Here is a 13142-nt window from a genome sequence, read left to right as displayed (position 1 = left end):
CTACACCCTAACCTTTGGTTTACTGAAACCCAATTGTTAAGCAAATGACACAAACCCAGAGTTGTCCAGATTCCTCCAATCATCTTGTTGTGTATTTCCCCCGAGTCCTCAGGATTCCTTTTGTCACTACACACCCCTCTTACTGAACAGGCAACTGTGCTTCCAAATACCAGGATGACTGTGGGAGCCAAGGGCCTGCCCCACATACTGGCGTGGGTTTTCCTAGCAATGGTGTTCTCTCCCACTTACCCTCATTCTCGTTTTCGCCACATGTCTCATGATCCGACTTTCAGGGTCACCTGGATTCCCTGCTGACCCACATCACTGAAGTCTCACCAGCACAGGAAGAGACAGAGTGGGTGATGCAGATTATCTGATTTCCCCAGAGAACATCCAGAGTCTCACCACAGGGTGTCGCATGACTTCCTGGGACTCAGGAAGGAGACCCTGCACCCAGGAAACACAGCTTCCCGCTCACCAGGGAGCCCCTGTCTTGATGGCATCACTCATGGAGACCACGGTTTCCATGAGGAGCTGACTCATCTTTAGTTCTTTCAAAGCAGGTACTATCACCTGCTTCCCCCAGTGTGTGCTGTCACCACGTGACCCCAGTGTAACTGGCACAGTACTTTGCCACTGTGACCTCAGGGAAGCTTGTACTGAAGGAAGTCATTAGTCCCAGACGTTTAGCCAACAGTGATGCAGGACCAAATACAATTGAGAAAAGATTCCACTTGACAGGGTTTAGCTTGTTCTAGAGAGATATCAATAGGCATCAGTAAGTGGAATGTTAACTCTAGTCTCACACGACAGCTCACCACACGCCTGGACAATTTGCTCAACGCTTTATGCCTCGGTTTGCCCATCCTCAGAGACTTGAGGGTCAAATAGCTACTTCTGCCTTTCCTGCCTTGTTTGTGGTCAGCATGACACCTATACTGACAAAGGGGTGCAAGATAAAGTCTGGAGAGTTTCAGTTTCTGAGAGGGAAGAAAGTGATCATTCAACAGTTGGTGACCACGACCCTTAGGACTTACCGTATTTCTGCAGCTGGTTGGCCAGGCAGTAGGTAGTAGCTTGGCATACAAGGAATTTCTGGGTGAGATCTCGGAAGTCCTGCTTCTGTTTGGTCAGCTCTAAGTGCAGCTCCTGGTTGATCTCCAGCACTGTAAGTTCTGCCCTCGGACCACACGAAGGGCCAAGAGATCCTGCCATGGTGACGTGCGGCAGAAGAGGTAGAGCCGGGGACTGGGGAGAAGAAACCCAGCATATGATGGATGAAAAACAAGTGAAATCACATAAGTTTAATCAGGATTGAGGCGTGACAGAAACGGGAGTTCTTAACTTACTGTTGGGAACAACTTGATCAGCGGCTCACAACACTTGAGGATCTGGAACCACAAAATCAACGTTCGAGAGCACAGAGCTCAGGGCCACTGGCACTGCCTGCTACGCAGACTCTAACAAGAGTGATGGAGCGGGGCCCGGAGTGCCAGGTAACCGTCTGCAGTTGCCATAACAGACCTGGACGGTAGGGGGTGGCCATGGAATCCTGCGGGCCCCTGCCTTCCAGTTGCCTAGGCCACACTGCTTGGGGTCCCATGAAAGTCACCACAGTGGGGACACCCCCTCTCCAGCCACTCTTAATCGCCTTCTACACTTGTGCTGATACCACCAACCTATTTCTTCCCAAAAGTTATCCAAGCATAGTTCTCATTTTCGTTCCTCTGTGTCTATAAAAATATCAAGAGACGAGTTGTTTCCTCAAAAGTCATGTTTTCTTCAGGGCTGTCATGAAGTCACACCACCTTCTCTTTAAGTGGTAACAGGTCTTAAGGGTTTTTCACAAGTGAAAGATGTCAAACTTGTAGAATGTCATGGCATTGTTCTCTGGGTCTTTGCCAGTTTTGTGTAACTCATAAAAATTGGAGAACAAAGAGCAGAGTATAATCTTAAGTGAATGCATAATTAATCTGAAAAGTCTTTTCAGTCCTGACTCAATACTCTGTTCACTGCATCCCTGTGTTAGGTCAGATCCTTATCTCACTGGGGCAGCTTGCTGGCTCCATAAACTTCTCTCACGCTTGACATGCCAGTGTTATAAACTCCTCCTCTAGGTGTGGATTACTTTATTTGGGTTTTTCTTAATGTCACTAACACTATATTTTATAATGGTCATGTATGAATTGCATTCTAGTCCCATGTAATCGTTTTCCAAGCTGTCAAAATGATGAAAACAATTTCTGCACATGTCTTTAAGCTCAGGGACATAGAAGATTAGCTTGAGAGGAGAGGGACAGGCAGGCGGGGGAAAGTGATGTACTAAAGGAAGTCCTCACTTGCTCAGCATCTGTCCCTTTCTGGGGCTGGTGACCCTGAAACTTAGGACACACACTGTAGCATCGGTCTCTTCACTTTAGCTGCTGGGCTAACCTGAATTGAGAGTGCAATGGGTGTTCCCAAGTACCTCCAAGCATTTGTGTCAAGGTTAATGATGGAGGACTACCTCAGCCACTTAGGAAAGCTTGTCTTCTCCCCATCCCACGCCATCCTCCCACCACACTGCTTAATGCCGTTGGTGTGTGAGATCCAGCAGAGGCTTTATAGAAATCTATTTTCTGGTGTCTGTGGGGCTGGAAATTCTCTGTGGGTAAAAATAATGTGTCAAATTCCTTCACTTTACCCTCATGAACCCAAAGGCTCACGAAAAGTACCTGGCTTCCTTGAGGTCACAAGTATCTCCACTCCTGGTACGATGTGCTCTTCTATCAGGCCCTGACCTTTCTCAAAATAGTCGCTGTTGGCTAGAGTCAAACTAGGGTGGTCAGTCTATAAAGTGATTGGCAGCACATGGAGTAAATATTCGATGGCTATTTTAAACAAATATATTGCCAAATTGTCTTCCAAAGTCACATACTGTCCTTTTATACATACCCATTTGCAACTGCAAAAGCCCAAAGTCATATTTTCCTGATCAGCTGTGGTCATTGTCATCACCTTCATTCACTTTAACCTGTAAACGGAAGGTCTCTGTATTATTACAAGACGTTAGAGGCAGAGATGAGCCTACAGCTTGTTTAAGTGCATGAAGAGACTCCTGTCTCTCTGTGGACCAATGGTGTTGAGCAGCACTCTTTCTCCTCCATAAGTCATCTCAGATTTTTTTTATAGAGTCCTGATTTTTCTATCCTTGGTAACATTTTTGGAAAGAATATATGCTCTCTGGATTGAGTCTTAGTGAGAAAATGCTTCCCATTGTAGAAGTAACAATAAAATAAATCATCAGCCTGAATCCGGGCTTTCCTCCCTGAGCAAACTCTCCTGGGACTTTGAAGGTTTTTAATAAGCTGGTACCTACTTAATAAATGATATATACATTGATATTTTCATAGCATTTCAAAAGTTGAACTAGAACGCTATGCATGTCAGTGAAGTAATGAATTCGTTTTCAATCACCTCAGTTTACGAAGAATTTGGACAACTATTTTTGACTGGACAGAATGTACTTTTGAGTTTCCTCACACAGTACTATTAGCCCTCGGTGTGAACGGGGTTGTGATGGAGTTCGGGCCCGAGAGTTGAAAAGTAACCTGCTCTCTCCTTCCATCACTTAGTCACGAATGCTCAGTGGAACACATGGAGGTTGTGGCCGTTGTTACCCTTGTGAAACCACCAGCCCAGCCAATCCCAGCTATGTTCCAGTGACCCATCTCATGGGAACATCCCCCTTTTCAGGCTCCCAAACCATGGGAAGGATGCGAGTTAGAAGGTGACTCTCTCTTTCCCTGATTGTTCTTTGAGCTCATTCACCTGTTACTGCAATGGTTGCTGGTTCAAGTGCAACAGGGTTGTTTGTTTGTTTTGACAGATCCCAGGTCTTTTTAAGCTAAGTTTGTGCTGCCCATTCTCCCTTAATAACCTTCTCTCTGAACCTTATCCTCAATCTCTCTACTCAGTAAGACATGGGAAAATCCTGTCTGAACTCCTGAGGTTCACATTAGTTATGAAAGGGTTTGACAGAATCTTTTTCTTTTCTTTTTTTTTTAAGAATAAAAACAAGTTCTGGAGTTCCAAGCCTAGCTATCTCACAGACAATATAATCTTTCTTTTTGGGGCTCTCTTAGCAACTGCTCATTCCTGGAAAGCTGCTGTGAATTCACTTAAGCCAACCACTAGGAACACTCTTCTCATTAAACAACTAGGGTTTTCAGTTCTTGGCAGTCAAAAAGACACATTATGGTCTAAGTAAAAGGGTGTCAGAAAGAGTCTCCTATCAGATTTGGGTTTTGGTTGGATGATATGAAGGAGGATGGGAGGAAGCAGGGTTTGTTCCATACTCAATACTGTGTCAGCATGGGCAGGTCTGTGACTGAAGTAAAGAAGTAAAAACATTCCCTTAGAAAAGAAGAAGTTTGGGGTTTTGTCGGTTGCATACTGAGCTTGGTTTGTCTGTGCCTGCACAAAATTAGGAGGTAGCCTTATTTTGCCTGATTATTAAGGTCTGAGAATAATCTTGTCTGAGTTTAATATTCTTTATCTGAGATTGTTTAGTTCCAACATGAGAACAAATCAGTTTGGCTGGTAGTGTCAGCTCAATTCAGGCATCAATTCATGTACCTAATTATTTATGAGCATTTATGGGGTCCCTGTGGGTAAAGCATGGTGTTAATTCTACTGGGAGATTCAGACTGAGGGGACACATTCCTTTCTGAACGGAGCTTAAACATGACTCTTCCCAGGACATCGTGGGTTATCAGTAGGTGAGAACATCAAACTCCGAAAGGCTCCATGTGGTGAAAGGGAGATTATGAGAAGAAACAATGAGTCTCAGCTCATTGTCCTTGATGCAGTAAAATCCATGCGGCTTCTTTTCGGTTTCCTCTCTCTACTTTGCTGGAAACTCTCTCCAGGTGGGAAACCGGAGCGATTGTGGGGCTCACGTATTTGCCTTTCGTTTCTCAGGGATCACTCACTAACCTTTATTGCCTGAAGCTCAGTCTCTTGAAAATATTTGTTTCCTGTACCCCATCCATTTTGTTGTCATTTTCTTTGTTTGTTTCTCTCAGGAGAGTAAATCCAGCTTCCGTTACTCTGTATTCATGTGGCACCCTTTTAATAAATCCAAGCTGGAAAATGTCTCTCAAGATTCTGAAGTGATTTTTACACAATAAAGAGCACAGCCATGACCAGGGTGAAACGGTGAACCTAGGAAAGCTCTTAAAGCTTGCATTTTAAAAGCACCCTACCAGATCTAAGGACAGAACTGTCTGCGCCTATATTAGGGGTGTAGAAGTCCCATAGGCCCCTGCCCAAGGACTGAGGAGATGTTCCTTTGAGGTCTGTGCTAAAATCCAGTTCTCCGTGAGTGGACATGCCCCTTTAACAGCATGTCAGCCTTGGGTACTTTAATTCTCCAAAAGGTCCCTCAACGAAGGATGAACATGACTACAAATAGGCCAAAGGGAACGTGTTGACTTTCATGGGGTGTCTCTAAGGAAACACTGGTCCAAGGCTGACTTACGTTCCCGAGGAAGCCAGGAAGAGACACCCGACATTTCAATTTCCTGGGCTGCAAACCAGTCACTGAAGGAGGGGCAAAGGTTCACAGGCTCTCTCTCGGGAACTTCACTGTGTTGTTCCAATAGAGACCCCGGAAAGCACTCCACTCACAAGATCTTTCTCCTCTTGTGGGTAGAAAGCGTTCCTGTGCTTGACTTGCTACGCACCGGACACGGTGCTGGATACTACTGCTTGTGAGTTGGGGGTATTGCCTGTCCGTTATAAAAGAGAAAACTAAACCTGGCGAAAGCCAGTTAAGCTATCAGAAACATCTGTTTTCCCTGGGCTGGAAGAGGCCGTCACCTGGCCACACAGGCTCCCTGAGTTCAAGATCTCTGCTGGTGTTTCTGCAGTAAAGGGGTAAGCTGGCCAACTCTCTTTACAACAGAAAATGGGAAGTGGAACTAGTCTCAAATAAAGTGTTCCTGTTTCATAGATTAGGGCCTTTATCCTCATTCACCTGGAGGGTTGTCGATTCACAGTCTAGCACTTGAAAGAAATGCAGCATGTTTTTCCCCAGAGCAACTTAGAAGGGGAACAGGAAGTTTTGCCTTCTGGGAAAAATGTGTCCCAGAAATGCCTTCCAAGAGTTTACCCCAACTATTAAATATATTAAAATGGTCGTTTATTAACCATAAGTGGCAGTAAAGAGTTCAAACACAGTTCCCCAATAGTAGAATTTGTGTACTCAAGATCCCAAATTCAGGGAAATGATAGGTTTCAGCACATTCGGGGTGCCTCACTGTGGAAAACTACCTTCCTTTTTGATCATGGTATCCATCCGTTCTTGCACCACGCTAATGCAAGATACTAAAATTATGAGGAGAACACAGTTTAACGGAGGACTGTGTAATATCTGCTTAATTGATGTGTAAACCTAAAGCTGTGCAGAAAGTAATGTCATTGGAGAAACCTAAATGTCCATTGACAGATGACTGGATAAAGAAGTTGTGGGGTATACATATATATAATGGCATACAACTCAGCCATAAGAAAGAATAAAATTATGTCATTTGGAGCAGCATGGATGGACCAAGAGACTGTCATTCGAAGTGAAGGAAGCCAGAAAGAGAGAGAAAAATACCATATGATATCACTTACATGTGGAATTAAAAGAAAAAAGACACAAAAGAACTTATTTATAAATCAGAATCAGAAACAGACTCACAGACATAGAAAACCAACTTTTGGTCACCAGAGGGGGAAAGGGGATAGGAAGGGATTAACTGGGAGTTGGAGATGTGCAGGTGCTCATTACTACATATAAAATAGATAAGCAACAAATTTCGTCTGCATAGCACAGGGAACTATATTCAATATCTTGTGGTAACCGATAAGGAAAAATAATATGAAAAGGGATATATGTATGTATAGGTATAACTGAAAAATTATGCCGTATACCAGAAATTGACACAACATTGTAAACTGACTAGACATCAATCTAAAAGTCAAAAAAAATTAAAAAGCAAGTTTGTTAATTTTTTTAGAAAGGTAAGGATGCAGCCCCCTCAAATCAAAGTGTTGGTGGCACTCTGTAATGGCGAGTTACTAACTGTGGAGGTGCACCAACCTGGAGTCTGAGAAGTTGGTGATTTCCAGGCCCTTCCTTCAGCCTCCATCAGCATGGCAGGTCCTGTAGAATCCACATATCCCACCATGAAGGTCAAGGTGGCCTCGGTGCTCCAGAAGGTGCAGAGAGACCAGTGGCATCTCCTGAGACCCTGAGAATCCGTCGTGCTGAGGGGGAGCTCCATCCGTACCCAGGACGACTGAGCTTCCACAGCCGCCCAACCTGCACCCACAGAGCAAAGCAAGTGAGGACAAGAACTAAGAGCCACAGGAGGAGGTCGCTGCCTGAAGCATAAGAGCAGCTCTGAAGGGAGGCTTGGGTAAATTGGGAGACTCAGAAGCAGGAAAATGAGTGGAAGTAAGAGCACAACGTTCCCTGCTGGGCTTGAAGCACAGGTCTTCCAATTAGCAGTCTTAGGCTCCTGTTGTGCTCAGAGCAGAATTAAAAAATCTTACGCTGCTGCCAAGCGGAGGGAACCAACACCTCAACCCCTCCCTTCTCGGCTGGAAGCTCATTCAGACCCTCAGGCGCTGGACACACCGGGTTTTGAGGGGGGAAATTGGGGCCCTGACACGAGCGAGCGGCACTGGACGCCCCATGGCGGGGCCCACGGCCCTGGCCGCCTGCTCCCCGCCGCCCCGGAGCCCCCGCAGGGGTCGACCCCGCCTCTCGGGCTGAAGTCCCCCATGTGCCACCTCCCCTGCGCTCCGCCGGCGCGCTGCACCCTCCGCAGAAACGCAGGCTGTGAAAGGCTTTCCAAACGGGCCGCTCTTGGAAGCTTTCAAGCTGGCAACTCAAGCCCTTAAACATCCCAAGGGTGGAAACGTCTAGAGGTCCCTCGGGCACCGCACGGAGCTCCCCACCCGGGGCCGAGCGGCGCTTTCAGTCTTGGGGATGCGGGAGGCCGTGAAGGGGGGACCCAGAAACCTGAAGGCGAGCAAGAAGCCAGGGAGGAAAGAGCCCAGAAGAAACGCTGTCACCTGCTTTTCCCCGACGTCCCCCCGCGGGGCGGGCGCGGCCAGGCTGCTGGCGGGGCGCCGCGTAGGGGCCTCTGGGGTTCGAACACGACTCCCAACAGAGAGAGGAATCTGTCCCCAGGGGAAGCCGGCAGGGCTTGCACCCTTTGCACGTCGGGTGCCAGGGCAGGGCAGTCCCAGGAGGCCCCGAGGGCTGTTCTGATGGTCGTCAGAGCTCCCAGGGCGGCGGGAGGCGGATACAAGAGGAAAGGAACGCTTTTTGTTTATTGTGTTTCTCCTGGCGAGAATTTTTACCTCAGGGCAGAAAACTCTAGCAGTGCCGGCAGAGCAGCTGGACTTGGGGCAGGTCTAAACGCCGTGCCTGTGGCTCATCCCCCAGAGGACTTCGTCTCCTCCACGACGTACAAGCCCGCAGAGACGCGCCGAGAGAAGGCGAGCGAGGCGCCCCCTGGCGTCGCGGAGGAAGCGGGCTCGGGGCGGCGTGAGCGAGCGCCCGGCAGGAGGCGGGTCCTTGGCGCGCGGGGCTGCGCGCCGCCTGGCTCCGCGGGGGGCGTCGGGCCGTCCTGCGGTTCCAGGGCGTCTTGGTGAGCCCTCTGGACTCTGAATCCAGACATCCGAGGTCGAGTCTCGGTGGGACCTTCCCTTTAGGCCGCGCCCAACTGACTCTTATCCCACAGCCCCCACTCCGCGGCTGCCTGAAAGCGAACTGGAGCCTCAGATGCGCGCTGAGTGGACGTGCTCTCCCGCTCCCGCCTCCCGCTTTCTGCTGCTCTCGGATCGACGGTCTGGGTCCCAGGAAGGAAGCTGCGCGGCCAGAGTCCCTCTGCCTCCCGCCGCCGCCTCAAAGCTGCGTCCCCCGCGTTTTGCCGGCTCCTCCTCAGGAGTCGGGGTCCCGGAATCGGGCTTCTCTGCGCTGCGGGGTCCAGGCAGCGAGCAGGTGGGGGGCACCCAGCCCGGGGCGTCCCTGCTGGACCAGGGCGACTGTGCCCGTCGCCGGACGTCGGAGACCCTGGCCTGGACGCCAAGGGCACAGAGACAGCGCCAACCCCCCCGCCTTGTCGGGTCACCCTGGGTCTCGGAGGTAAAGGACAGAGGCTGCGCCCGCTGAACCTTACACTGCAAGGGGCTTCACACCGCATGTCTTGTAACCGTATGATCGTCCGTCCCTGTGAGGACCTTCTCTAAGACAGGGCAAGTGTTGGGGATGAGTAGGGAACCAGATCAATAGAGTCCTTGACCCCATGTAATTAATTTCTAGTGGGGAGGTAGCAGAAGATACATAATACAATTACTGATTGGCATAAGCAATATGAGGGAAATATTAGAAAGTAACTTGGATGAGGCCTATGGGAGATAGAGTGGCCAGAGAAGGCTTCTCTGAGCAGATGACGTGTAAGCTGAGGCTGGGGGATGGAAAGGAGGCAACGCTGGGGAAGATATTTCAGGCAGAGGGAATAGTAGGTGCAAAGGCTCTGAGTCAAAACAAAGTCTGGTATTCCTAACAGGAAAAGTCTGGCGTGCCTAGAGATTCATGAATGAGGTGGAAAATGCTATAGGTATTGAAGTTGGAGAGGTAGGCAGGAGCAGGTCACTAGGTTTGTTAAAAGGGTTAAATCTATGCAGAGTGTTTATTAGGACCTGGAACACAGTAAGCCCCTAGTAAATACTGGCAACTGTGGTAATTATCATGATGTTTAGTAAAATTTGTCATAATAAAATCATTTGGTTGTCATTCTCTGTTGAGGAGAGATGGAAGATACAACATAGAAAATTTAGGGCCTACAGTGTTAACTTTTGATAGGACTTCTTCATTGGTGGTGGTGTGTTCTTCCACCAGGAGGGGTGTGGTGTTTGGTGATCTCTTGTGATGTTAACTATTGACGGTTGAAGCCTGTAGCCATTAATTCATTAAGGCTGCAAAAATGGAGCTGTTCTATCATTTTTTCATCTATTAGCCAAAATACTTAAATAAAGAAAAGCTTCTATTCGTGCATCTGCTCATGGTAACTCATTTTTTAGGAAGTATAACACATTCATTAATTAAACAAATTTGGTATGTTTTATAGTGCTAACAAAAGTGGAGGGCATCATTAAAACCACGTTACAGCTTCCCGTAAAGCAGCCTTGGGTACCACAGAGTGTGGCTTATTGATCCGACCCAGTAGCACACTGTTCATGTTCTGGCTTTTATTTGCATTACTGGCTGATAGTGACATGATACGAAAAAACATTTGCTTCAGTGTTAAAACATAACTGTGGCACATACTGTTTCCTCTACCTAGGAAATCCTGACTCCAGGATTTCTTTTCTCCACAGTTGGAACTTTCTGCCCTCCAGTCCAAGATGGCTGTGCAGGAAGTAGAGATGCAGGTGCAGGCCTCTGATATGGAGTCCCTGACCAGGAACATGCAGATTAGAGAAGACCTCATCAAGGTCTTTCAGAGTTTTTTAAAGACCGCTGGGCATGATTACAGCTCAGAATACCTGTAGGGCATCTTCAGACAACGTGTGAATACGCTGAGTCCCATGGCCAATGCTTATTTCTTGATGCGCTGTTAGTCTGAGCCTCTTGATGTTACCATATTCTCTTTGACTTACATCAGACTTGCTAAGATGTCATAAAGAAGATATCATTACCTTCATATGGCTTGTTAATATCCCATTTAAAAGTAGAGCAGACTGTTTCATGAGTATTTGTTCCTTTGTTCCTCTACTGAATAGCATTTTTCTTACTGTACTTGTTTTTTGACTTTTAGGACCTGCAGATGCAGCTGGTTGATCCTGAACACATACCAGCTATGGAACGCCTGACCCAAGAAGTCTTACTTCTTCGTGAAAAAGTTGCTTCAGTAGAATCACAGGGTCAGGAAGCTTCCAGAAACCGAAGACAAGAAGTAAGTTATTGGAGCACAAACCTTATTTTTACTGTGAAATAAACAATGGAAAAATCTGTCAATCTAGTTACTTATGAAGGTATCTGTTGGTGGAATTTCACAGACAATCTGTGCCCTCAAGTTCCCTGCCTTGGTCCGTAGCAGCCACACATGCTCCTTTCTAACATGCGTAGCTCCTTCATAGCTACCGCCCCATATCTGACCTTTCTTCAGTGCCAAACTTGCTAAAAATATGTTAGCCTGTATTCCACCCCCACCGTGTCTCCAGTATCGTCTCTCTCACTGACTACTCACCTCACTCCAGTCTGGCTTTTTGCTCTGCTAGTTCACTTAAACACATCTCTGCTGGTTGTGCACTATCATAGCTCATCTTCTTAAGAGCGCTGTTATAGCTCACAGTGACACGTGTCTGTGACTGATGAATGTCTTTTGTTTCCGCTTATCTATATAATATAGATAGTAAGCTTAATATAAGATAGTCAGCTTATCCCTAGAACAGAGTCTAGCACATAGAAGGTGCTCAATAACTATTTTTTGAATGAATGAAGAGTGCTCATAAGTCCTAGTGTATGTTTCCCTCGTGCCCTCCCTTGCTTTCTCTTCTACTCCTCTCTCTTTCCTGTGCTTCTGGCTTTTCTCTCCTCTTTCTTCTTGCTCCCATTTTGAATTGTCCCTTATAGAGCTTTAAGGATAAAAAAAAAAAGATAACATGACATTGATTTGAAAACTGTAACACACTATAGAAAAGTTAAGTCAGTGATAAGATCATGAGCTTTTTGAGTCATAGTACATGCGAATACATTGTCTGGGTCTCTTTCTCAGGATTATCTGTGACTTCACATCTCAAGTCTCCATTTGTGCATTGCTTTTGTTTTTTTCCCCTCAGTTGCTGCTGATGCTGGAAGGTCTGGTAGATGAATGGAGTCAGCTCAATGAGGCCTTACAAGCAGAGACACAGCTCTGTAGCAGCCTGGTGAAGTTCCATGCCCATCCAGAGAGGTAAGGGAGCGGCTACATCATTTTTACCTTTATTTCTCATTAAGTGCAGATGCTTACAATACATGAAGGGAAAGATAAAGAAAGCAGTTACTGGGACTGCCCAATTTGTCATTTATTGTGTGGATTGCTCTGAGCCTCAGTGTCTAAAGTTTAAATCAAGAATAGGGCCCATGGAGAACTATAAAACATTGATTAAGGAAATTAACTACAAAGTGAAATGAAAGGATGCTACACAGTAACTTGAAGCCATATGGAGAAATAATGATTGCAGTAAAGGAAAAGTATACGGGCAATTATAAAGGGTAGTATATTGTAACAATGGTTTGCAACTATACTTTTTGTTTCCCACATGATTTAAGAGACTTATACATTTAAAGAAAAAAAAAAGCTGTTATATTAGTATTATTTTTATTTTGGTTGTAACTCCAAATCTTGTTTCCTACATAATTGAACAGACTAATGCATTTAAATGTATTGTTAATTTATGTTTTGCAGCATACAGTGCATAAGGATGTAATTTGTGACATCAACAACCAAAAGGGGTATGATGCTGCCATAAAGGAGCAGAGTTTTTGTATATTTTTGAAGTTAAAAGCTGGTAATAATTCAAATCAGAGTACTATAACTTTATGATGTTAAATGTAACCCCCATAGTAACGACAAAGAAAATAGCTATGGAATATACACAAAAGGAAATGAGAAGAGACTTTAAATATTTCCCTACAAAAAAAATCAACTAAACACAAGAGAAAAGAGTAATGCAGGAAATGAAGGGGGGAAAGTCATAAGGGATATGGAAAACCAATAGCAAAATGACAGAAGTAAGACCCTCCTTATCAGTAATTACTTTAAATGTAAATGGATTAAACTCTCCAGTCAAAGACACAGATTGGCAGAATGGATAAAACACATAGTCCAACTATATGCTATCTTTAAGAGACTCATTCTAGAGCCAAAGACACACATATATTAAAAGTGAAAGGATGGAAAAAGATATTCCATGCAAATAGTAACCAAAAGACAGCAGGAGTGGCTATACAATTAGCAGACAAAATAGACTTTAAATCGAGAAAGGTTATAAGATACAAAGAAATGCATTATATATTAATAAAAGTTTCAATACAGCAAGAATATATAATTACA

At 45.7% G+C, this 13142-nt stretch overlaps 2 protein-coding genes across 3 annotated transcripts in view; one reads left to right on the top strand and one right to left on the bottom strand.

Annotated features, from left to right (window-relative positions):
* Window positions 1-8518, bottom strand: part of LOC107035250 (NBPF family member NBPF4-like) — a 32087-nt gene extending 23569 nt beyond the window's left edge. Inside the window, exons 1-4 of one of the 2 annotated variants that reach the window (XM_072967974.1) lie at window positions 8401-8518; window positions 7130-7351; window positions 2935-3013; window positions 1038-1248 (exon numbers count right to left, since the gene is read on the bottom strand). In XM_072967974.1, the coding sequence (XP_072824075.1) occupies window positions 1038-1248; window positions 2935-3003 (280 nt within the window). In that variant the 5' untranslated portion in view covers window positions 3004-3013; window positions 7130-7351; window positions 8401-8518. Of the gene's footprint in view, window positions 1-1037; window positions 1249-1349; window positions 1460-2934; window positions 3014-7129; window positions 7352-8400 lie in introns of those variants that run through there. The other variant, XM_072967975.1, reaches the window with a different exon arrangement.
* A 744-nt stretch (window positions 8519-9262) lies between these two features.
* LOC107034481 (myomegalin-like) lies at window positions 9263-12731 on the top strand. The gene is made up of 4 exons (XM_015247471.3): window positions 9263-9297; window positions 10863-11000; window positions 11887-11999; window positions 12495-12731. Exons 2-4 carry the CDS (start codon window positions 10872-10874, stop codon window positions 12514-12516), a joined length of 264 nt encoding a protein of 87 aa, XP_015102957.3. The 5' UTR covers window positions 9263-9297; window positions 10863-10871; the 3' UTR covers window positions 12517-12731.
* Window positions 12732-13142: the final 411 nt, after the last annotated feature.

Source organism: Vicugna pacos, chromosome 9 (assembly GCF_048564905.1).
Source record: "Vicugna pacos chromosome 9, VicPac4, whole genome shotgun sequence".
In the NCBI taxonomy this organism is placed as follows: Eukaryota; Metazoa; Chordata; class Mammalia; order Artiodactyla; family Camelidae; genus Vicugna; species Vicugna pacos.
Note: the sequence above shows the minus strand (reverse complement) of the source record. Positions and strands in the feature narration are given on the sequence as shown.

Bases quoted from the DNA above. Each gene is read 5' to 3' on its own strand.
- LOC107034481 (XM_015247471.3), top strand. From the start codon at position 10,872: ATGCAGCTGGTTGATCCTGAACACATACCAGCTATGGAACGCCTGACC. The intron at 11,001-11,886 runs GTAAGTTATTGG...TTTTCCCCTCAG, and splicing joins CCAGAAACCGAAGACAAGAA to TTGCTGCTGATGCTGGAAGG. The intron at 12,000-12,494 runs GTAAGGGAGCGG...TATGTTTTGCAG, and splicing joins TTCCATGCCCATCCAGAGAG to CATACAGTGCATAAGGATGT.